The 25,606-nt window shown below is 39.2% G+C and overlaps 1 protein-coding gene across 2 annotated transcripts in view; it reads left to right on the forward strand.

The window, feature by feature from the left end:
* Nucleotides 1–25,606, forward strand: part of LOC125229376 (sodium-dependent transporter bedraggled) — a 51,433-nt gene that overhangs the window by 1,644 nt on the left and 24,183 nt on the right. For both annotated transcript variants that reach the window (XM_048134198.1, XM_048134199.1), the window contains exons 2-7: nt 4,544–5,561; nt 7,211–7,383; nt 8,097–8,336; nt 16,422–16,612; nt 17,016–17,153; nt 22,953–23,187. In XM_048134198.1, the coding sequence (XP_047990155.1) occupies nt 4,591–5,561; nt 7,211–7,383; nt 8,097–8,336; nt 16,422–16,612; nt 17,016–17,153; nt 22,953–23,187 (1,948 nt within the window). In that variant the 5' untranslated portion in view covers nt 4,544–4,590. The remainder of the gene's footprint in view (nt 1–4,543; nt 5,562–7,210; nt 7,384–8,096; nt 8,337–16,421; nt 16,613–17,015; nt 17,154–22,952; nt 23,188–25,606) is intronic.

Consider the following 25,606-nt stretch of genomic DNA (forward strand, 5'->3'; position numbering starts at 1 on the left):
TTAACGTAAGAAAACCAAGATCTACATTTTCCCTTTATTTTAAAAATATAATTTGAAATATGTGTCGCTTAACTTCAAAACTGGGTAAATCCATTCTGTTATAAGGTTAATTATCTTTCAGATCATAATATTATATTTTTTATATATTCAACCTTAAAGCAGATTGGATTTACCCAGGTTTGAAGTTAAGCGACACATATACAGTAGAGTCCGGATATAACGACGCCCAAGGGACCGCTGATATTACGTCGTACTCACTGGACGTCGTACAAAACGAATTTCATTTCGGTTTAAAGATATGTCATTTTTTAGTATGCGTGCTTGCTCATCACCGACAAATTACTGTCGTATTTCGTAATAATAAATAGCCGCATTCCTTGAACCTCGATTTACGTAATTAATATGACAATCGATTTTTTTATTAAGTAAAACTAGTTTATACGCAATCGAAAAATAAAAAGTGGATTCTATTTAGCTTATAAGATTAGACCCGAGGCGAACCAATTGTTAAAATTATTAAAACCAATGCTCCAAAAAGTCACATGGCCACAATCTCATCTTGCTACTTGTAGGCAAAACAAGGGGCCGTGCTTGGGGTGGAAATAGCGTTGTTTCCTTAATTTACTAGTAAAAACGTTGTCGTCGTTGTTACCGGACTTGACGGACGGATTTTGCGTAAAATTAGGTCGTAAAAAGCGGTTGGTTGTTAAAACCGGAGTCGTAATAAACGGATGTACTTTCATAATTTCACAATATCTGGGCGACCGAGCTTCGCTCGGTTCTATTTTAATATATCACGTCTTTAGATAAAAACTTATAAATACAAAAACAAAAAAAAAAGACAAAAACTTAATTTCTGGCCGGGATTCGAAACCCTGACACCTACGATCTATCTGCGTACATTAGACCGACCTCGTACGACTGAGTTAAGCGGAATCGATGCGCGCGCGGCGAAATTAACGACCATATTTTACGTTTACTTCGCGTTTTCCGGGATCTAAGGCTACGCTAGATCGATTTTTCACCCCCGAAAACTCCCACATAACAAATTTCAGCGAAATCGTTAGAACGGTTTCCGAGATCGTCGGTATATATAAATAAATATACAAGAATTGCTCGTTTAAAAGTATAAGATATTTATCACATAATATGAAAACCAAACAAATACCTGTGCTTCCGTTATTCGGTTATTGTAAGCGGTTGGACGTTAGGTATATGCGGAGTCGTAATACTAACCGGACTATACTGTATAAAATGTATATTTGAGTGGACTCGGGACTGTTGTTTAATCTTCACGTTTAGTTAGATTATAAAATCATGATTATACTATGACTTCTTTAAGAAATTCAGTGCAGGTGCGTAATGTTGTCAATGAAAAGTAATAAATAAATCATTATTGTTACAAAACATTGAAGAATTACGTACTTTTGACCCTTTTTTATGCCTAAATTTGGTCATTTTGGGAAATAAATATAGTTTCGGTTATTAACCGGTTACAGACTTTGAAAACCGGTTTTTAAAAGAGGCTAAAAAGTCTCGGTTAACCGGTTTTTCGGTTAACCGGTTAACCGGTTTGCATACCCTAGTCACAACTTCATTGATTGTTTATTTGAACTACAGCTGCTAATAAAAGGATATTTAGATATCAGTGGTGGGGCGTGAAAATTTTCGTTGGTAAAGCCGGAGGGGTTTTCGGAATCTGTTTTGTATGGACTTCTACAGATATTAGATAATTTTAGGGAACCCGTTGGGAATCGAGTTGTATCGACGCCCCGCCACTGTTAGATATAGATTATCACTTCAAGTTGGATCATGAATAAATGGAACATGCTATAAATTTATGTTTGCTGCTTGACCCATTTGAATTTAGGGTAGTTTGCTTCTGCAAAGTTGTTTTAGTTAAATCCATACTGATAATTATAAATGGGAAAATGTGTGTGTCTGTTTGTTTATCCGTCTTTCACGGCAAAACGGAGCGACGAATTGACGTGATTTTTTAAGTGGAGATAGTTGAAGGGACGGAGAGTGACATAGGCTACTTTTTGTCTCTTTCTAACGTGATTGAAGCCACGGGCAAAAGCTACACTAAATAAATGACAAGCTCTGAATTTTTAACCAACTTCAAAAAAGGAGGAGGTTTTCAAGTCAACTGAATTTTTTTGTATGTACAGCCAACCAATTGGAACCCTAGGCCACTCTACAACCATGTCAAAATGACAAGCAGTAAGAGATAAAAAAAAAAAATAAGCAGGTTACTCACGTATTAAGTCGATATAGCGTTCGACATGTTTCGGTCCAATTTCGAGGACCTTAAAATATATTTTTTTTAAATATGTATGAGTCTCACGGGAGTTTTATAGACTTTATAGTAAGAGATTTCTTACAATCTGATTTATAACATCACTATGACATAGTTCTACAGTGGCAACCCTAGGGTTCCAATTGGTTGACTGTACGTTACTCAATAGCTCCCAATAATTGTAAACCAATTTTCAAAATTTTAATTGTACTGGTATAACCCTGATATGGTCCCGTTGGCACCAAGTCAGGGTCTGATGATGGGATCTTGGAGAAATCGAGGGAACTCTTCAAATGTTATGTGTCTTTTACATAATTGTAACAGTGTTTGACAGTGTATGATTAGTAGTACCAATAAATGTATCTGTCTATAGGCACATGTAATATTTTTAGTGTATTTTTCAAAGGTACACCAGTATTTACACCAGATGGTAGTGATTTTATGTGGCTGAGCTGATGATGGAAGGTCAAATCCTCAATGGTTAGGAATTAAAAGATCATTCTTTCACTTCTGTACGCATATTCAGATGAGGAACAGGGCTGGTACCAACTACAAAAATAATTGACTATTTTATAATTTGGATGTTTAGATATGGTGGCCTGTGTGGTGACGGGTTAAGAATTTCACCACCCCCTTTCTTTCCGTGGGTGTTGTAGAAGGCGACTATGGGATATGGGTTAAATTGTGGCGTAGGCGAGTGGCCGGCAACCTGTCACTACAATGTCACAGTTTCGTTTTCTTTCAACCCCTTATTTGCCAAGAGTGGCACTGAAACTTTAGTAGTTTCATGTGTTCTGCCTACCCCTTTATGGGATACAGGCGTGATTGTATGTATGTATGTATGTTTAGATATTTAGGTTTAGGCAGGGAATCTAATCATCATATTATTTTTTGCTTTTTAGTTTCTCCGTGTTTTCTAAAGCAGTTATTTTTTTAAGGGCGGTTTTTTTTAATGTTTTTCTTTTGAAGACTATTGTCAGTGATAAAACAAGATACATAATAAGGTTTACGCTAGAATGTCCAGTAAGACTTATGAGCAACAGATTATTATCACATGGCAAGTGTGACTAATTGCAAAGATGGATACATAATAGAGACTGCTATGTCCATAGTAGTTCCTGTCACCTCAATGTCCTCAATACACTGTCTTTTGTCCTTTTAGTTTTTTTTTTCAGAGTAGTCAGGTTGCTCTTTGTTTGTCCTTTAGGGTGACTGGTGTAGTGATTGGCTACTATATACTAATTGGCCACTTATAGACTTTCTTTTTAACTCCCCACGCAAAAACGACAGGGTGTTATAAGTTGGATGTGTCTGTCTGTCTGTTTGTATCTGTCTCCCGAACGGATGATCCGATTTTTATTTAGTTTTTTTTTTAAAGCTGTATTATTCGAGAGTGTTCTTAGCCATGTTTTATGAAAATCGGTCAACGGTGGTCGGGAGATTTTTTAAAATTTTAATTTTGTAGTTATTGCTTGTTTCTTTCTGATTTGTTAGAAACGAGCAATTACTACGTAGTACCAATCACTATACAGTTTTGTATAAGATAGCTTTGTATAGCAGATGTCACACACATCTTTACAGTCGGTAAATACAGTTCCTTTTACAGTAAAAGCAGGTGTCAATACGAAAGGGTTCTAGAGTGGCCTAGGATTCTAATTGGTTGAATGTACCTCAAAATATGTTCATGTATCTCAAAAAAAAAATCATGGTTTTATGGAACATTAAAACTACAAAAACCAAACATAAGGAGTCTTTGTTTTACCTAGTCGTTCATCACTATACAGAGCTACATATCTCAAACTGCCATGGCCATGCTAACAACCACCTCTCCCAGTACTAATTGTGCCTATTAGAGGCTTAGTTCATATGTAGATATGTTTCTGATGCAAACAGATCGACATGTACAAACTGTGGAAGATCGTCTCCACTAAATACTGTGCGTACTTATTTGGGATTTGTAATGAAGGTTGTGTGTGTGTGGGATTGTGTGAAGGTTGTGATAAAAGCTATGTGCTTAGGCTGTTTGTGCATCTTTATTAGAAGAATTCAGTTTTATAAATGGAATTTAAAGTTTATCTTTTGGTTCCCAATTGTTTCTTTATGTTGACACTGCATTCGTCATCATACTGAGTGCTGTGACTCTCTTGCATAGTTCAACCAAAAAGTATGGTATTTTAAGTTGAATGTGGTCTGATCAGAATATCTCATTAGACTAACTTCTATTGAACCAGCTCTTTGTTTCAGGGTTAACGCCGAAACGCGCCGGTTATGACTTAGGCCATGCTATAAAAATGGAAGTGATCAATATAGATGAGGGCCGCTATGAGCAACGAGACCTTCTACCAAGCAGCAGCGGCTCTAACACTTCCAGCATCACCGAGAGCAACTACAGCAGCGAGCAATCAAGCGATGACTTGGACAAGTCAGACGAAGAAGACTTAAGAGAAGACCTACAGAAAACCATTAGAGAATGCTACAAATCCGACTCGAACTTCACATCACAATCTACAGACATCACAAACGACGAAGAGTTCCAAGCTACAGCGCTATGCCAATTTATGGATATTTTAAATGACTTAGATGAAGTTTTAGACAAATCTCTGCTTGCATGCCTCGACGACGGAGCTAAGAATTATGATAGCGATGAAGGAGACCTTATTTGTAAGATTAAAGAATGCATAGGGGATGCTGGCCATTCCGCACACTGTTCCATTGATGATAATGCTCAAGTAATAACTGCAACTGTCGCTCGCGAAGAAGCAACTAACATTCCTGAAAGACCTCTTGCTCTTGGCCGGTCTAAAAGCTTTACGGAACTTTCTGGAAATCATAGAGAAGTCCCATTAGAACGTGCAGGCACGACGAATGAAAACTTACGGAGTTCAATGCGTCGTCTAGACCCGATTGTGCTTCCGGCTATATCGACTGAGGAATCAAATGAACCGTTAACATTACCTGTGATCTTATTTCTGGAGCATCATGTGAATTTGAGGCCGACCAGTGCTCCGATACAGTTGCAAGTGACAGCGGCTAACTTGAGTAGTGATGGGGCGTCGGGTCCTTTGATAGTTGGTCGTAGGGCTTTGCTCATGAACCGGGCTTTGAGCCTGCCGTCACCGGGCGATAGTGATGTGACTGGGGATTGGACGGGGCGCAGTGCTAGGAGCACGGCCCGGAGCTCGAGTTCGTCGAGCGATTCTAGTGAGAGTTTGACTGGGGTCCCTGCTCCGGAACAAACTGCTATTGGTGCCACAGAAGACAGGTGAGTTATTTTAATTTTGATAATGCCTAACCTTGTTAACGTGTCTGTGTCTTCTGATGGGCTTTTCGACAAGCGTCATTGTCGAAGTGGTAGCGATTGTGACATTGTGACCTTGCCTAGGCCGTTAGCTGTTTCAAACATCATTCATATTTCATAGTAACGTAAACCACTACCAAATTACGTCCCTCTATCTGTGTCATCTCATCTCATAATGGCCTGTGGAATCCGGTATTGTTACCGCTATTATGACGACCGATCGTTTATTATGATTTACCTAATCGTCCTACGTAGGTAAATTTATATTATTTAACAATTTATTTCTTGGTTTTTCATACCGTATAAATAACGTATTATCTTTTTTCCTTAAAATATCAGATACAAGCCATTAGTAATTAATTACTGTGTACAGTCGAGTTCAGTTACATCTCATCAGGACTCTAATATCATGAGCATAAAAGCGTGTTTAGATATTTTTGTTCGCATGAGTGTTTAGATACTAAGCCAAGAGCGCAGCGGCAGAAAGTGCCTAAATTTTGACACGTAATAAATACAGAAGTCATGGCAAAGAATATTTTTTGTACCTTTTGGCGTAGAAACTCTAGCCCCAGCGCGAACAAGTTGTTTTAGTTGTTCACAAAAATCGCGAAGCGTCTGGTTAAGGTGACTGGTTACCGAAGAGCTGGCGACTTCCTCGCACAACATATCACCATTGCGATACAGCGAGGAAATGTCGCCAGTATCCTTGGTACAACGCCTCAAGGGCCTATTTTAGACATTAGCTAGCTTTAATGTTTAGTCTTAGTTTCTTATATAATTACAGTAGAACCCGCTTAAAACGATTCTGAGGGGACCCAGCCAAAAAAGCGTATTATACGGGAAATCGTGTTAAACGTGAAATAATTGTGATTTTTTCATCGTAAACTTTTAATATGGTTACGTTTTCTTGGAGCGATAATGCTTTTCTTCTTATTTTTGTCATCACTGAACCAAAAAGATGGGACAAAGAATTCAGAAATTCAACACCGACACTCAACACCGCAGCAGTGATAATGAGCGAAGTGTATGTAGGTAGATAGTAATTATTGCACTAACCGCTGACAGGACGACAAATTAAAAAATTATCTTTACGGGTGGCGGTATCGCCAGAATCGCATAATTAGTACAGTACAATTAGTTCCGATTTTTGTTACCCGCATAAATAAAGTTGTAAAGTAATGCAAGATAGGTGGTTTTAGATGGTGTATTAAGCGGGGACGCGAGTCGTATTAACCGTGAAAAAATGTCTGAAAACAAGTCTCAAATTGTAGGGACCGGCGAAAAATGGCGTATAATGCGGTAAATCGTATTAAACGTGATCGTTTTAACCGGGTTCTACTGTATTTGATATCTTAGACAAATAAAAAAAAATGTAATTAAATGTGACTTAAAATAAATATTTACAAATAAGCCAAGAGTATACGCAGAATAAGAAATGTGTATATATTAGCTGGACGCGACTGTACAAGTTTGTAAGACGAAAGAGCTTTTTTTTTTTTTTTTTTAATCTTATTTATTTTATAAGCCATACATCTAGTAGACGAAAGAGCTTCACTATATACATCTTAATTGTCTTACAATATGTGGAACTATAAAAACTCACATTGTTCCAGAAACGATGAGACTGAAGAGCCGCCGTTCGGTGTATGGCCGCACCGCATGAGCGCCATGCTAGCTTGCCTGAGTTGTACCGTCGGAATATTCAACATTTCCCGCTTCGCCATATTCAGTGTCCATTTCGGAGCTAACTTCATCATACAGTTCCTTATACTGTCACTTTTGATCGGTAAGTAACTCAAGAGCTGTTGTTCGGATTGAGATACATGCTAGCTTGCCTCAGCTGTACCATCGGCATATTCAATATCTCCTGCTTCGCCATATTCACCGTCCATTTCGGGGCTAACTTCATCATACAGTTCCTTATGCTGTCAATTTTGATCAGTAAGTAACTCAAGAGCTGTTCGGATTGAGATACATGCTAGCTTGCCTGAGCTGTACCATCGGCACATTCAATATCTCCTGCTTCGCCATATTCACCGTTCATTTTGGGGCTAACTTCATCATACAGTTCCTTATACTGTCACTTTTGATTGGTAAGTAACTCAAGAGCCGCCGTTCGGAGTATAGCCGCATCACTTGAGCGCTATGCTAGCATGCACCGTCGGCATATTTAACATCTCCCGCTTTACATTATAAATTGAAATAGATATACACGAAAAAAAAAACTACAAGGCCCACTGGTGGCCGAGCCGGAAATCGAACCCGGGTCTTTAGCTTACGCAGCTAACATCATTACCACTAGACCACCCGCCCGCCGTGGTACCCGATGAAATGGAGTCCATAGAGTTTGAGTTTTCTAAAAAAATGATTTTTTTTTAGAAAACTCATCAATTTGACCTGTATGTTTCTACTAAGTCTATAGGGCCCCACAACCCTTTAAAAGATAGATGCTTTGTGATGCCTCAGAGCTGCCTTCTTTAATAACCTCTGCATTTTCAGGTATCCCACTATTCACTCTCCATCTCTGCCTAGGCCAAGTCCTAGAATCAGGTCCAGTAGACATGTGGCGGATATCACCCATATTCCAAGGAGTGGGAGTCTCAATGCTGATCATGCAGACAGTGACGGGCATATACAGTATTATAGGGCTGTCCTGGATTTTCGTGTACTTCAGAGACTCGTTTATTACGTCGAATGATAGATACAAATGGGCGCTGCCGCATGAGTTTAATTTTGATGGTGAGTTGATATTTTTCTTTATAAATAAACACTTTTTGAGCAATCGAGTAGTGAGATCTTGGAACAAGCTCCCAGAGGACGTGGTCTCAGCACAAAATGTGAATCAGTTTAAAAATAGACTAGACAAGCACATCACATCTACAACTCGGCTATGATTACTGTCACAATGATCACTGGATACAGGCTATATCAGTTCTTTAACTGCCTGCCTGCTTATTAAATAATACACATACATACATACATACAATCACGCCTGTATCCCATAAAGGGGTAGGCAGAACACATGAAACTACTAAAGCTTCAGCGCCACTCTTGGCAAATAAGGGGTTGAAAGAAAACGAAACTGTGACATTGCAGTGACAGGTTGCCAGCCTCTCGCCTGCGCCACAATTTAACCCATATCCCACAGTCGCCTTCTACGACACCCACGGGAAGAAAGGGGGTGGTGAAATTCTTAACCCGTCACCACACAGGTCATAATAATAATAAAATATGTATTTAAATATAAGTGATTAGTGAATTTACTTCACAGTTTAAATCAGTGGTGGACAATCTTTTTTGAAGGACCGGTGGTGGGCCGAATACAATCCTTTGGCGGTCATGGCCCGCGGGCCGTACCATCGCCAACACTGTTAGCTGTACATTTGTAATCCTTGTTACAAAGGGATACAGTCTACCGATGGTTAGCTAAGAGTGCTGCTGTTAGTACTTTACCCACCACTGGTTTTAAGGATAAAATAAAAACAAGCATAAAAAATTCATACGAGCAAAGTACTCAGAATTATTTCATTGGTTCCGTTATAACTAAATATAAAATAATGCAATCGTTTTTATTTGTCCTAAATTTATTGTATATTTAAGAAAAAAAAGCGCTGGTGGCCTAGCGGTAAGAGCGTGCGACTTTCAATCCGGAAGTCGCGGGTTCGAACCCCGGCTCGCACCAATGAGTTTTTCGGATCTTATGTGCGAAATGTCGTTTGATATTTGCCAGTCGCTTTTCGGTGAAGGAAAACATCGTGAAGAAACCGGACTAATCCCAGTAAGGCCTAGTTACCCTTCGGGTTGGAAGGTCAGATGGCAGTCGTTATCGTAAAAACTAGTGCCTTCGCCAAATCTTGGGGGTTCGTTGTCAAAGCGGACCCCAGGCTCCTATGAGCCGTGGCAAATGCCGAGATAACGCAAGGAGGATGATATTGTATATTTAAGATATAGACGGTCAACCAAATGTAGGGCTCGCCGGCCAATTGTCTTCATAAAAAGCGTGTCTTCCTAACCCTTGGCGTCTTCCTAACACTTAAAAATTGATTGAAAATGTAGGGGCAAAAGTTAAAATCCCATAGAAAATTTGATTGCGCCATTTTTTACTGCCAAGATTTGGTCGACCGTCTGTAAATGCTCAGATATTTTTGGCCATCTTAGCCTCTCCAAGTCACCAATTATATCTGAGAGTAAATTTAATATACTATGAGATTGCTCTCATTGTATTGTCAATGTTTTAAATTTTAATGGCTTCTGCCTAATGGACGAGACAGGAAACAATCGAAGGTCGGCCAGGCGGCAGTCATTTAGTCAATTGTTTTTTTTTTTTTCTAGACTCCATTTACATAGGCAATGATAGTAATTCTAGTCCGTCTAGCTGTTTATTGGAAAGATGCATTCATCATTTTTTTGAGCAATAGCAATTAGGCTTGGTATTTTTGTGTATTTTTTTTTATTGCGGATGTGTATCGAGGTTTCAAAGTAAATCAACATTTTACATAATTAATAATCAAACGAACTTACCTGTGAAGTTTGATTACAATTATACGAGTATCCAAATCCGAGACAACAAATATTATTTACTATGCAGCTCACGGAATCGTACCGTCCAAAGTCACACATTTCAGAGATATAAAATTTAAAAAACAAGTTCTCGCCATGCATACCTACTACCTTCAACATAGCCCAGCGCCCTGCGGCGTAAACCCATCATTATTTTAGAGTAGATCTTTTTGTGTCGTGAAACCATTTTATTGTTATTTTCGGGGATGGGGGGCGGGACTTTGTTGTCTCGGATTTGGATACTCGTATAATTGTAATCAAACTTCACAGGTAAGTTCGTTTGATTATTAATTATACTTCCTATCCAAATCCGAGACAACAAATATTATTTACTATGCAGATGTTCAGAGCCTTGCATGTCAATACAAATACTGAATGCGAAAATAAAATAAAGTATGGACATCAAATTATGATATAGTGTTAAGTTTCGTATGAGTACCTACTTAATGGTATTAAGTATCTGATGATGTGACGTCATGATGACGTCATCAAGCAAATTAAAAGTTATTCCTATTATTTAAAGTTAAGTTATTCCTATTATTTTATATATAACCTATTGAAAATGTTATAATTATATTAAGCTTTAACTTATGAATGTTTTTGATATTCCCTGGTTATGGTAACACTGATTAGTTTGCAACTTCTAAGGTCTTAGAACGGCGCTTTTTGGCTTTTAATTAAATGTTTTTAAATTAGTATTAATTACGTTTTAAAGTCAAGGTCATTACAGTTTCATCAGTTTTCATTTAAGGTTTTTCTGATGTACAAGAAATCTCATGTAAAATTTTATTATGCGTAGCAACAAATTCCCTTTTGTGCATTGGCAATGCAAGCAATAAGCATACGCAGTTACAATGTTTTATTTATATTCTAAGGTGAATTAAAAGTCAAATTCAATTACTATGCAATTAAAAAGTAAGTCCATACAATGCCTTAGTATACTACTTTCTAAATATTGTTTTAAAACGTCATATCACTTTGTTCATATAACATAAGTAACCTGGTAAGTATTATATTAATTTATATAGATGCCAACAGAAAAGGCTCCTATACTTAAAAAGGAAGAAGTAAACTTAGCTAGTTACTAGTTTAATACTTAAACAAGTATTATGTAATTATTGCCGATGTTTTGAGGACAAACTATACAACATTCAATTTTAACATCTGATTGTAAAGTTGTAAAGAAGGCAAATGAGCAGACAGATCGCTGTCACCCATGAACACCAAAAACCTGAAGCATTAGAAGTTTTTTAAAGGTGTGTTTGTCCGGTAATCCTTCAGAAGACAGTTCTGCTTATTCCACACTTGCCACAGTTTCCTTTATTTATTAATTGAGGGAGTAACAAACAACAAACATACATACTAATAAAATAAAATAACGTTACAGTAAAGCTGTACTATGTATTGTGATACAAAACTACAATTAACAAGAAAGAAAATAGGTAGTTGTGTTATACAATCAACTATCATAACTATTTAAACTTTCTAGTTATTAAGCGAGACAGTATGTCAGTCAGGGATTTCAAATTTAAATATTAATTTCATTGGAAACTTTATTTTCTAATTGGATTTATTAATCTAGCTGTTCACGGCTGCAATAACTCTGCATAACTGCACAACTATATTGGGTGTATTAGTTTCCATCAGCGATTTTACGCCCCGGGTATATAGGCCTAGATAATGTGCACCACCCACGAGTCAGCCCCTGTTTTCCGTGCCACAATTCCCCTATAGTTTAGAGCTCTAAATATTGTATTAGATTTCTCTTTCAATCGAGGTATGTTAATTAAAGTGTAGGATGTAGGTAGTTAATGCGTTTGTGGCAACGTAGAGGTATAGTCGTTGCTCGCCTGAAAGGGATTTATTGCGCCTTGATTATTTATTTTCATTATTATAACTATTATAACAGCGAGTAATTAATGATGACACGTACACACACGTACACGTGACATTGTAAAGTGATTTGTGTAGGTATAGGCTGTGGTATAGGTCATAGAGCTATGACTGAAGGGTTAATACGGCGTATATTTTATTATTTTAGTGTATGCATGATGCTCATATGGTGTAGCAACATTATATTGTATGTCTTGTCAGAGCAATAGTATTAGCAATTTTAAGGAAAATAAGATTTACATTTTTGTTTACTGTTCAATCATTGGTTCATTGGTTCAATCCTTAGACGAAAGTGTTCTTATATTCTTTCTGTATAACGTGCGTTAAGTAGGTAGGTACCTACATAAGTTATATAACAACATTACATTACATTAAATCTGATTAACAAGTCTCGAGATAATGTAAATCTCATTAACATTAACACTTTTAAAGCGGAGTAATGTTACTATCTTTAATTTGTGAGAGACCAAGGAGCGGAGCGGCCGAAGAATAAACAGATTGAATACAGCGAGGAGAGAAGCAATCGAAGAACGTTGGAGTTGCGAGCGAAGAGCGAAGTGACCGATGAACGTAGCGACAGAAGCGTGAATCCACCGAAGCGTAAACCGATTGAAAAAACACAGTGGATAATGCACTGTGAGACCGGAATTCTCAATGTAGTTTGAACGAAAGAAGAGCTCCTGAGACTATTTGTGGAGAAAATATAGTCATTTTTAGGTTGACTTGATGTGCATATAGCTAGAACGCTATAAATACAATGTTCTCTATAAAATGTATCTATAAAAGTGGAGCCATCGATACAGTTTTGAAGCAAAGATCACACTATTAATGTTTATTTTATTTATTTCCTAATAAAGTGGAGCCCACAAAGTTCCAACAGTCAGAGAGCGGAGATCTCGACTTCATTCGTGGAGAATTACATAGTAAGTTTAATTTAAAATGATAACATTTTGTTTTAATTTCTTGTGTTATATATATATATAATTATGGTTAGTATTTAAATTTATCATTATTTTTTGACTAAGTTGTTTAAGATTATTTTAATTCCTTATTTATTGTATTATTATTTTTGTATTTTTGACATGTTTTGTTTATGCCATTAAAGGTATTGAATTGAGTTGAATGGATAGCCTATCACTGTTAAAATGTGCCACAAACAGCTACTACGCCTTAAGCGGAGCCTTCGATACAACTTGTGAACAAAGATAGCAACGTTACTGTTAAAGTAGGGCACATATAGCTACAACGCATTTAGCGGAGCCCTCGACACAATTCATGAAAAAAAATAGCCACGACACTGTTAAAGTGGGGCACATATAGCTACAACGCATTTAGCGGAGCCCTCGACACAATTTGTGGAGAAAAATAGCCACGACACTGTGAAAGTGGGGCACATATAGCTACAACGCATTTAGCGGAGCACTCGACACAATTTGTGGAGAAAAAATAGCCACGCCACTATTAAAGTGGGGCACATATGGCTACAACGCATTTAGCGGAGCCCTCGACACAATTCGTGGAGAAAAAATAGTCACGCTACTAATAAAGAAGGGCATTTTACTGTAGGTTCAGATATAATTTTGCATGCCATTTTTGGCTAAACATGTATTGCTAGTCAAAAATAGTAATGTACCAACTAATGTATACCATGTTTATCGCAATAAATTAATTCATTCAATTCATTCACAAATGGCTACAACGCATTTAGCGGAGCCCGCGACACTATTTGTGGAGAAAAATAGCCACGCCACTATTAAAATTTGGTACATATAGTTACAACGCATTTAGCGGAGCTCTCTCGACTTTTTTTTTTTTTTTTTTTTTTGGGGTACCCAACATTGTAATCTCAATTTTCATCACTCATCAGGGTTTTATTTCTTTTCTACCCGATCTCAACCAATCATCCTTGACGCTATTATACTATCGGAGTACTATTTCAAGACATGCTTACAATATTTATTATTGACACAAGTAAATCTTTATTTACAATAAGCTCTTATAATTATAATCTCTAATGTCTTAACAATGTCAAACAATATCTAATGTTCTAATGTCTTTATTTTTATTTCTGTATGATTTAATTGCTGGACATAGACACATGTCATCCAAATAGTAGGTAATTACTTACAAAAAGAGACTTGCTCACATAGGGTACTTGTCTTCACACAAAACTGATAGAAAAAATTTTGATGTGATCATGATGCCGAGCTAGAAACCCGTAATGTTCGCATAAATCCTTTCGTCGGCATCGAAGTACGGCCCGTACTATATACAACAGCAAGCAACAGGCAACACTGTCAACACATTTGTGATCCCTATTACCACGGCATAAAGTCTAACGATAGTCAGTTAAAGGTGTTGCTGTTTGTGCCATGGATTCGGTATTAGTTAAGGCGCCTTAGGTAAGATCGCGCAAGCGCGTCCTGTTTAAATGCATCAGTTACTGGCAATGTGCAGTCGGTCATTATATTTATTAATACATTATTGAATGAATCAACAGAAAAAATATAGTTTAATTATTGGTTCCAGTAATTGTAAATATTGCTACAACTATTGCTCGTTTGACTTATAAATATTGTTGAATGTTGTTACAATTTACATAACGATGCGTTTTTCTTTTAAACTTTTTATAAAAGGCGCTTTATCACCAACCAGAAAAAATATGTTTATAGATCAGACATGTTGTTAACGTATAATATACTGTTCTATACGCCTACGATATATACGAGTAAAATCATATTCGTAAATATTGAAGTCAGAGATCACATCGATTGTCAGTAGGTAGTTTAATAGTTACATATTACTGTAAGTAATCTGTGATTTACGTATTACTTAAACACATATACTAGTAATAAGGTAACACTACATCGTATTACTTTCCTACTGCAACTTAAGTATTCATACCGAAAGCCTTTTGTTTGAAAAAGAAGGTAGTCGTAGAAAATCCTATCGTATGACCAAATATGACCGCAAATAAGTTTAGTATTTCGTTAACTTCTTAGTTCTAGTTATCAATAGGCAAGTGAGGCAAGCTACTTAAATGATAGTACAATTGTGTGTTAATGTGTAAAATCACATTAGCTCGTAGCTACGATCGAATGAAAAACGAAACTATTATACACTCGCCGATAACTAGACTAAACTCGCCGGTACTATACGGCGGTCGGCAGTTGTTCAAATATGGTTTGAATTCTATAATCACCATTTAGCGCACTATAGGTACATAAGTAGGTATTAAATCACTTACCGAACTTCATAAATTCACAACATTTACACTTTTAGAGGAACACTTATTTTGACGAAATTACGTGTGACTCGGACGACACAAAAACATGTAATGATGGGTTTACGCCGCAGGGCGCTGGGCTATGTTGAAGGTAGTAGGTATGCATGGCGAGAACTTGTTTTTTAAATTTTATATCTCTGAAATGTGTGACTTTGGACGGTACGATTCCGTGAGCTGCATAGTAAATAATATTTGTTGTCTCGGATTTGGATAGGAAGTATAATTTAAGAGGCACAGGAACTCACAACTACATAATATATATGGTATAAGGATTTTCAGGGTTCCGTAGTCAACTAGGAACCCTTATAGTTTCGCGATGTCTGTCTGTCCGTCCGTCCGCGGATAATCTCAGTAACCGTAAGCACTAGAAAGCTGAAATTTGGTACCAATATGTATATCAATCACGCCAACAAAGTGCAAAAATAAAAAAATGAAAAAAATGTTTTATTAGGGTACCCCCCCTACATACATGTAAAGTGGGGGCTGATATTTTTTTTATTCCAACCCCAACGTGTGATATATTGTTGGATAGGTATTTAAAAATGAATACGGGTTTACTAAGATCGTTTTTTGGTAATATTAATATTTTCTGAAATAATCGCTCCTAAACGAAAAAAACAAAGTGCCCCCCCCCCCCCCTCTAACTTTTGAACCATATGTTTAAAAAATATGAAAAAAAAATCACAAAAGTAGAACTTTATGAAGACTTTCTAGGAAAATTGTTTTGAACTTGATAGGTTCAGTAGTTTTTGAGAAAAATACGGAAAACTACGGAACCCTACACTGAGCGTGGCCCGACACGCTCTTGGCCGGTTTTTATTTTGTATGCAGAGATGCTAAGCTAATAGTTTTCCCGAAATTTCGGTTTGAGCACATTTCGATGTAATCATGTTTCGGCGGAAGATTGGTTTTCGGACAAAAAACTGCTGAAACATTCTGACGCGTCGAAAGTTTCCTCTCAGGAGTGACCGATATCGAAATTTCGTACGAAACCTGATTAACGAATCGTATTCTAAATTGACAAAAATCCGACTTTGGCTGTATCAACTAGAACCAATATCAACTAAAAACAATATTTTTTTCAGATTCAGGAGGAAAAAACGCAAGCTTCAAGATCCAAGACACATTACCACAATATTTTCACGGAGAGGTTTTGCAGAAGAACCAAGGTGCTAGTGGCCTTGGGACGATAAAGTTCCAAGTGGCGTTTAATCTGGCTGTAGTTTGGATGATTGTCTTCGTGGCGCTTAGTAAAGGACTACGGTCATATGGCAAGGTAACGGTTATTTTAGTCAAGAGCTACCGTTCGATATATAATTTAAGTTAGCTCTTTATGAGATGTAGAGTTGTTACTAAAGAACCAAGGCGCAAGCGTTCTTGGGACGTGGCGTTCAACTTGGACGTAATTTGGATGTTTGTGTTCGTAGCAGCCCTATGGCAAGGTTCTCGTTATTTTAGCCAAGGGCCCGTTCAGAGTATCTTTTATTTTGTGAAGAGAAGGACCTTTTAAAAATGGCTCATTATTTTAAATTTAATTTAGCAAGCTTTAATATGTATAGGGCCTTCGTAAATTTTCAAGAAGACATTCAAGGAACATTGAGAACCCAAGAAAACTTATGAATATACATTAGCTTCTAGCATCGGTCGTAGTTTCTATTAAACTAGTATTTCTGTTGCAGGCCGTCTACATGCTAATATTCCTTCCAATGTGCGGCACGCTGGTCCTCTGTACGAAGCTACTGACGCTCATACCCTACGACTCTGTCACAAATATATTCTCGGAGACTGACTGGAGTGAATTCTTCAAGAACGGCCATGTAAGTACATTTACTGAACTTTTCCTAAAAACAACGTCTTCTTCTTCTTCTTCGTCGGAACCTCATGACTGAGGGTCGTGACCACCATAAGTCGCTGTACGTTGCAGTGCTCTCCACTCAGGCCGATCTTTTGCCTTCCTAAAGGATCCCTGGAGCCCAACGCGCGTGACCTTCTTTATTGTGTTGAACCAGCGCGTGGGTAATCCGGCTCTTTTACGATGGCCCTCCACTGGTCCGACGATCAACGCCAACGACGTAAAAACAACGTAGGTATAGTCGCCCTCAGGTATATGCCAGAAATATCTGAACAAATGAACACGCTTTCTTGCCTTGATAATAGAGGTGGGTGCGATATTTGTGAGCATCTTGGCAGCTAATATATCTGATGGCGACTGTACTTGAAATGGGCGCTGACGATGATGATATGATTGAACAAAATTATTTTGAGTCGAAATTTGTATCTATTTAAAATATGTTAGATGAAATATTATTGTTGCCTTCCGTGATTTTTCTCACATAATGGTTTCACTGGAAGACGAGCGCTGGAAGTCGCCAGCAATATGCTGAGATGAGGCCATTTCGCGGCACTTCTTTATTGTTTTATGTCAGTGTAAAATTGTTTCTTATCAGTGTGCTTTCGAATATAAAATATTATATTCTTTTGAATTCTATTATTTTGTGAAACGTTGATCAGACTTCTTTTTAAATAGTTGTTTATTCTAAGTTATCTTTGGAGACAACTACTTGTATTAATTACTGTTTAAATAGACATTAGACACTTCATGTGTATGAAATAACTGTTACATTTACATACAATTACTTGTAATTTCATTCAGAGTCGTTGGATAGCTTCAATACATTTGACTTTATATCCTAACTTCATACTTATAAGGTACATAATATCTGCTATTAGAGGTATCTTAAAACAAGGTTTTGTTTTATTTAGAGTCAATTGTAAAATTATGATAATAATAATAATAATAATAAGTAAGTTGTGCTACCCGTACGACCCAGAACTGGAAAAGTCCTGGACCGGACGGATTGCACAACTTCTGGCTAAAATGGTTTCGATGCTCGCACTCGCGTTTGGCAACGCAATTTCAACAAGCCCTCGATCTTGGTTCTCTCCCACCTTCCCTAACAACTGGTGTTACTTTCCTGCTCTATAAGTCCGGTAGTACCACGGAAGCAAAAAACTACAGACCCATTACGTGCTTGCCTACACTTTACAAGCTCCTTACATCCATTTTGAGAGCAAAAATTAACGCGCATATTGTCGCTAACAACATTCTGGCTCCCGCTCAAAATGGATGTAGGGTTGGGTCCCGTGGTACTAAAGAGCTCCTCCTCATAGACATGACCATCTGCCAACAAGTTCGGCGGAACAAGGGAGCCATCTCGGCCGCTTGGATTGACTATAAGAAGGCCTATGATTCGGTGCCTCATTCATGGCTGAGAAGGGTATTGGAGCTGTATAAACTTGATGCAGCTTTAATATCCTTCCTGGCTGCATGTATGAGGCAGTGGATCACAGTCCTTCGTCAACCAGGAGGCAGGGATGGCCCCCCTGGCCCGCAGGACTTCATAAGGATTGAGCGAGGAATATTCCAGGGTGACAGTTTGAGTCCATTATGGTTCTGCCTAGCTCTGAATCCCCTCAGCACGCTGCTGAAGGATTCTGGGCTAGGTTGCCGGCTTCGGAGAGAGGGTGAAGTCATCTCTCACCTTCTGTACATGGACGATCTCAAACTATTTGCACCGAACACCCAAGACCTGATGGTGCTATTGAAAACCACAGAAGTTTTCAGTACCGCCATCAGAATGGAGTTTGGTGTCGATAAGTGTGCGGTCATGCATGTACAGCGGGGGAGGTTGTAAATTCAGAAAATTTACAACTTTCTGAGACGATGTCGTTCAGATCTATCTCTGAATCAGAAACCTATAAGTACCTTGGTATGTCACAGTCGTTGGGTATTGAGGATGTTGGCATTAGACGGTCGGTGAAGGAGCGCTTTTTCAGTCGGCTCACAAAAGTCCTTAACAGTCTTTTGTCAGGAGGCAACAAAGTGCGCGCCTTTAACGCCTGGGTAATGCCTCTACTCACATACTCCTTTGGCATACTACGGTGGACCCAGACTGAGCTGGACGCCCTGGATCGGAGGGTCCGTTCACTGCTTACCACACATCGTATGTTACACCCGCGCTCGTCTGTTATGAGATTGTACATCCCACGGAAGTGCGGAGGTCGAGGCTTCCTAAATGCCAAAGATCTCCACAACCGTGAGGTGTACAATCTCAGGAATTACTTCCTTAACAACGAGTGTGGGATGCATCGTGATGTGGTGGCAGTTGACGGAAACCTCACGCCGCTCTCCTTGGCGAAAGAGAACTGGCGCAAACCTGTGGTACTAAGTACTGCGGACCGCAAGGCGGTATGGGAGAGCAAGCAGCTACACGGGCGGTTCTACAAGGCCCTCACGGGACCCGATGTAGACCTGCTCGCATCGGTGAACTGGTTACGATTCGGGGACCTCTTCGGAGAAACCGAGGGTTTTGCCTGTGCAATTGCGGACGAAGTTATGATGACGAACAACTACCGGAAATATATCCTGAAGGACGGTACGGTCGACATTTGTCGGGCATGCCGCCGTCCCGGAGAGTCACTCAGGCATATCATTTCCGGTTGTTCTCATCTTGCTAACGGCGAGTACTTGCACAGACATAATCTCGTAGCCAGGATTATTCACCAGCAACTTGCTCTTCAATACGGCCTTGTGGACCGCGAAGTACCGTACTACAAGTACTTGCCTGCGCCAGTTCTTGAAAATGGTCGTGCCACGCTCTATTGGGATCGATCTATTATCACTGACAGGACTATTGTAGCCAATAAGCCTGACATTGTGATAATAGATCGACCGCAACGCCGGGCCGTGCTCGTTGACATCACCATCCCCCATGATGAGAATCTCGTGAAAGCCGAGAAGGACAAGTCCAGTAAGTACCTAGACTTGGCTCACGAGATAACCGCCATGTGGGATGTTGATTCAACGATCATTGTTCCGATAGTCGTTTCAGCGAACGGTCTCATAGCGAAGAGTCTCGACCAACATCTTAAGAGACTCTCGCTAGGTGGCTGGATCAAGGGCCAGATGCAGAAGGCGGTGATCTTGGACACGGCGCGGATAGTCCGACGGTTCCTCTCTCTGCAGCCCTAACCACCGGCAGCTTGGGCCCTGCCCCGCTGCTGGCGGCACCCTAGGTTAGGTTTTTTATAATATGTTTATATGTTTTTATATTGTTTTGTAAATGTTTTTATATTTTATTTTTATATACATATTGTAAAAAACCTAGTAGCCTAGAGAGTGAAAATAAATACTGAGAATAATAATAAGACTGAGCTGGACGCCCTGGATCGGAGGGTCCGTTCACTGCTTACCACACATCGTATGTTACACCCGCGCTCGTCTGTTATGAGATTGTACATCCCACGGAAGTGCGGAGGTCGAGGCTTCCTAAACGCCAAAGATCTCCACAACCGTGAGGTGTACAATCTCAGGAATTACTTCCTTAACAACGAGTGCGGGATGCATCGTGATGTGGTGGCAGTTGACGGAAACCTCACGCCGCTCTCCTTGGCGAAACAGAACTGGCGCAAACCTGTGGTACTAAGTACTGCGGACCGCAAGGCGGTATGGGAGAGCAAGCAGCTACACGGGCGGTTCTACAAGGCCCTCACGGGACCCGATGTAGACCTGCTCGCATCGGTGAACTGGTTACGATTCGGGGACCTCTTCGGAGAAACCGAGGGTTTTGCCTGTGCAATTGCGGACGAAGTTATGATGACGAACAACTACCGGAAATATATCCTGAAGGACGGTACGGTCGACATTTGTCGGGCATGCCGCCGTCCCGGAGAGTCACTCAGGCATATTATTTCCGGTTGTTCTCATCTTGCTAACGGCGAGTACCTGCACAGACATAATCTCGTAGCCAGGATTATTCACCAGCAACTTGCTCTTCAATACGGCCTTGTGGACCGCGAAGTACCGTACTACAAGTACTTACCTGCGCCAGTTCTCGAAAATGGTCGTGCCACGCTCTATTGGGATCGATCTATTATCACTGACAGGACTATTGTAGCCAATAAACCTGACATTGTGATAATAGATCGACTGCAACGCCGGGCAGTGCTCGTTGACATCACCATCCCCCATGATGAGAATCTCGTGAAAGCCGAGAAGGACAAGTCCAGTAAGTACCTAGACTTGGCTCACGAGATAACCGCCATGTGGGATGTTGAATCAACGATCATTGTTCCGATAGTCGTTTCAGCGAACGGTCTCATAGCGAAGAGTCTCGACCAACATCTTAAGAGACTCTCGCTAGGTGGCTGGATCAAGGGCCAGATGCAGAAGGCGGTGATCTTGGACACAGCACGGATAGTTCGACGGTTCCTCTCTCTGCAGCCCTAACCACCGGCAGCTTGGGCCCTGCCCCGCTGCTGGCGGCACCCTAGGTTAGGTTTTTTATAATGTGTTTATATGTGTTTTATATTGTTTTGTATGTGTTTTTGTATTTTACTTTTATATTCATATTATAAACAGCCTAGCCTAAGAAAGAAAATAAATAAAGAGTATAATAATAATAATAATATATACTTTATTGTACACCACTTATTGACAATGAGATTCAGTACAAAAACAAAACATATTAAGAAGCAGGTAACAACAGGCGGTCTTATCGCTAAAAAGCGATCTCTACCAGACAACCTTAGGGTAGCAGGAAACAGATTGCAAAGAACAATGAACGGGTAGTGCCAACATAAAAATAACAATAATAATAATGATAATTTGAGCACTAACCACTAACATCACAAGACCTTGTCCATACAATTATGTCATAGTCATAATAGATATTATGTATGGTCTACTTTATAATATGTGTATTGTCTTCAAGGTCAACGAAACAGATGGACTTTTACTCTCTTAGAACAAGTTTCCTTTTTTTATTTTATTAACTACTAGTTTTTGATCGCGGCTTCGCTTGCGTTAGAAAGAGACAAAAAGTAGCCTCAGTCACTCTCCGTCCCTTCCACTATCTCCACTTAAAAAATCACGACAATTCGTCGCCCCGTTTTGCCGTGAATGACGGACAAACAAACAGACACACACACTTTCCCATTTATAATATTAGTATGGATTGATAAAACGATTTTTTTTTCGTTATCAGTTTGGGTATCGGGGTTTATTTATATTACGCTAACAATAGTATTTTCTCAAACATGCAATGAAATATTGTCTTTACGTTCCTTAAAATGGGCTGGGAAGTATCGCTTTTTGGGCGCAACAACTCGAGAGGACTGTAAAGGGATTTCATATTATTTTTCAGGCCTAGGCCTGCAAAGTGACTTTCTTTTATAAAATATTGTCTTTTAGAGCATTTTTTTTTTATTTCATAGTATGTTTGAGAAAAGCACTATACATGCCTCGGCGTGAAAACATCGTCATTTTCCCGGCCTCTGATGTAATGTACTATTTTTTTGTTATATTGAATCTTCAAACTTAGTTATATTTTACTTTCATAGCTCTGTTAATTTCCCCATATCTATTTTTCCATTTAAAATATGTTTGTCAAGGGCCAACCCTTGCATTTCGTCGCCACATTATCGAACCGAATGCCAACCTTGGTGCTAAAAATTAATGTGTAAATACTTTACTAATTTTATTTTAAGATTTTAAACCGAATAAAAAATGTCTAAACATAGTCGCGAAAAGTAAATTTCAACTTTTTTTTTAACAGAGTTGGACGGCAGCTGCCCAAGAAACCTTCCTAACCTGGGGCCTCCTCGGCGCCTGCGTGATGCAGCTAACCTCACACAAGAACGCAAAAACCAAAAGCAGCAAAGTGCTGCAGAAAGAGAGCGCGTGTATAGTGGCCTTTACATTCGCCGTGTTACTGCTAGCTTCGTTCCTGGCTAATACTTGCGTGCAGATACTGAAGAACTATGGATACGCGTATATACCGGGGAGCTATGGTGAGTCCTTTTATATGAATTAGTTTTAAAAGTCTGGCCAAAAGCAGCATTGCTGCAGAAATTAGATTTAGTCACTTATTGCCTGTTGTCACAAATGTCGCAAGTACAAAACATTAGGTCTAACGTCTAACTTCATAATTTGCTATATTATGGTGTACTTTGACAAATGTACTACGGGATTCGACTAGCGTCTACGACCAGTCGTAGTATAGATAGTTCAGAATAAATACTCTAGATAATGTATCATAGCCAATTTAGGGAATTTACCTCCTGCTATTCAAATAATCTAATTGTTAATTTGAGGGCATTTCAATGTGTCATCTGCAACTACTGATAGATATTGTTGCAGAATGTAGTTTGTATACCTATGTATAAGACTAGCAACATTAATTTATTCACGGTTTCCATGGTTACATATGTAATATTTCTTCTTGGATATAATCATTCGTCTCACACGTACAGTCAACCAATTGGAACCCTAGGCCATTGTAGAACTAAGTCATAGTGACGTTATAAATCAGATTGTATTAATAAATCTCTTACTGCTTGTCATTTTGACATGGTTGTAGAGTGGCCTAGGGTTCCAATTGGTTGACTGTACTTCTGGTTTTATATTAATTTAAAATACTTTCATGGACCTTAGGCCAATGTTTCTTCCTTTAACAGATATTATGACAAAAGTTTTTATATTACCGGTACAATAGTCTCGACTTATCCTTAATGAACGACTGTCTATCGTTTATAGTTAAATAATAGGTAAAACTATCAATTAACCAATCAATATTGACACGTGAGTGAAATGCCACGGTATCGTTTAATCAATTCTAATCGATCATTAATAATTAGTAATATCATTTGTGTGAAGGTAAATACAAATCTGGTTAACCACTTTTATGGCAAACCTCAGACACTGGCGATCAAATATATGAAATAGGCGCGTTCCTAGCACACAGTCTAAGCTCGTGTAGGTAAACGCTTACCATGCTTGTATGAGTGAAATATGACAGGTCGACTGTTCGCGTTTTTGACAGGCGGTAACTGTGAGGTAACCGAGAGGGGGTGGGCGGCACTTTCAGCGGGGAGTGGGAGTGGCCATACTGTACGATAGTACTCTTTATTATACTGTGCTTATGGTCAGCTGAGATTCTTAATTAAAGTCATACAATGCTAGACTATTTGGTATTTTGTTGAATAATTATATCAGCAGCCGATTGAACGGCAGATCGTGAAACGTGAAAATCTTTTTCAATAAGGAACTGGTCACACCAAAAGCGAGTATGCGATGAGGGTGAATTCACGTAAAAGTAACGTAAGTCACGACTTCATTGAGTGTCTATTTGAACTGCAGCTGCAAATGAAAGGATCTATGCATATATCGGGAAAGTAACTTATTTAGAGATAGATTATCACTTGGCTTGGCTGGGAATAGAGTGAATGGAGCACTAAACGCTTTTATGGGCAGCCAGAAAGTGTCGCAAAAAGCACGCCTGGCGGTGCATAGAGGAGTTTTAGTGCCTACACTTATGTATGGTAGTGAAAGTTGGGTGTGGGAGAAAAGACATCAAAGTCAAGTGAATGCCGTGGAAATGAGAGTGTTAAGAAGCATGGCTGGTGTGAAGTTGAGTGATAGGATCAGAAATAGCGTGATAAGAGAGAAGTGTGGAGTGGATGTAGATGTGGTGACAGAGATTGAGATGGGTATGTTAAGGTGGTTCGGGCATGTACTAGAGAGGATGGATGAGAGGAGAGTAACGAAGAAAGTATATGAAAAAAGAGTGGAAGACCTAGGCGAACTTTTCTTGTTCAAATCGGGGAAATATTGCAAAAAGGCCAGGTCAGAAGTACTCGAAACCGACGAGCGTGTATGAGAAACGTTATGAAAGTGTGTGAAGCGAAAGTGATTTGTCAGGATCGTATTAAATGGAAATCCGTGATCTCTGCCTACCCCTCTGGGAAACAGGCGTGATTTTATGTATGTATGTATGTATATTGTATGTATTATCACTTGAACTGACATCGTGACTCATGTTACTCTTGCGGTTGATTGACCCATGAGCTATCGGCGACAGAAACGAAACGAACAAAAGATGTCGCTCCCGTGTAAATAAAAGAGACGCGATGATAGCGCGGCGCGAGCGAGTTATAGTTCGTCGCCGAGCGATGAAGCGAGCGAGCGATGTCGTCGGTTCGCGCTCTCTTTTTAACCCCCGACGCAAAAACGAAGGGGTGTTATAAGTTTGACGTGTCTGTCTGTGTGTTTGTCAGTCTGTCTGTCTGTTTGTCTGTCTCTCTGTGTGTGTGTCTGTCTGTGGCATCGTAGCTCCCAAACGGATGGACCGATTTAGATTTAGTTTTTTTGTCTGAAAGCTGAGGTAGATAGGTCTACTATGTCGCGGTCGGGGGATTTTTCAAAATTTTA

This window comes from Leguminivora glycinivorella, chromosome 9 (genome assembly GCF_023078275.1).
Source record: "Leguminivora glycinivorella isolate SPB_JAAS2020 chromosome 9, LegGlyc_1.1, whole genome shotgun sequence".
Taxonomy (NCBI): Eukaryota; Metazoa; Arthropoda; class Insecta; order Lepidoptera; family Tortricidae; genus Leguminivora; species Leguminivora glycinivorella.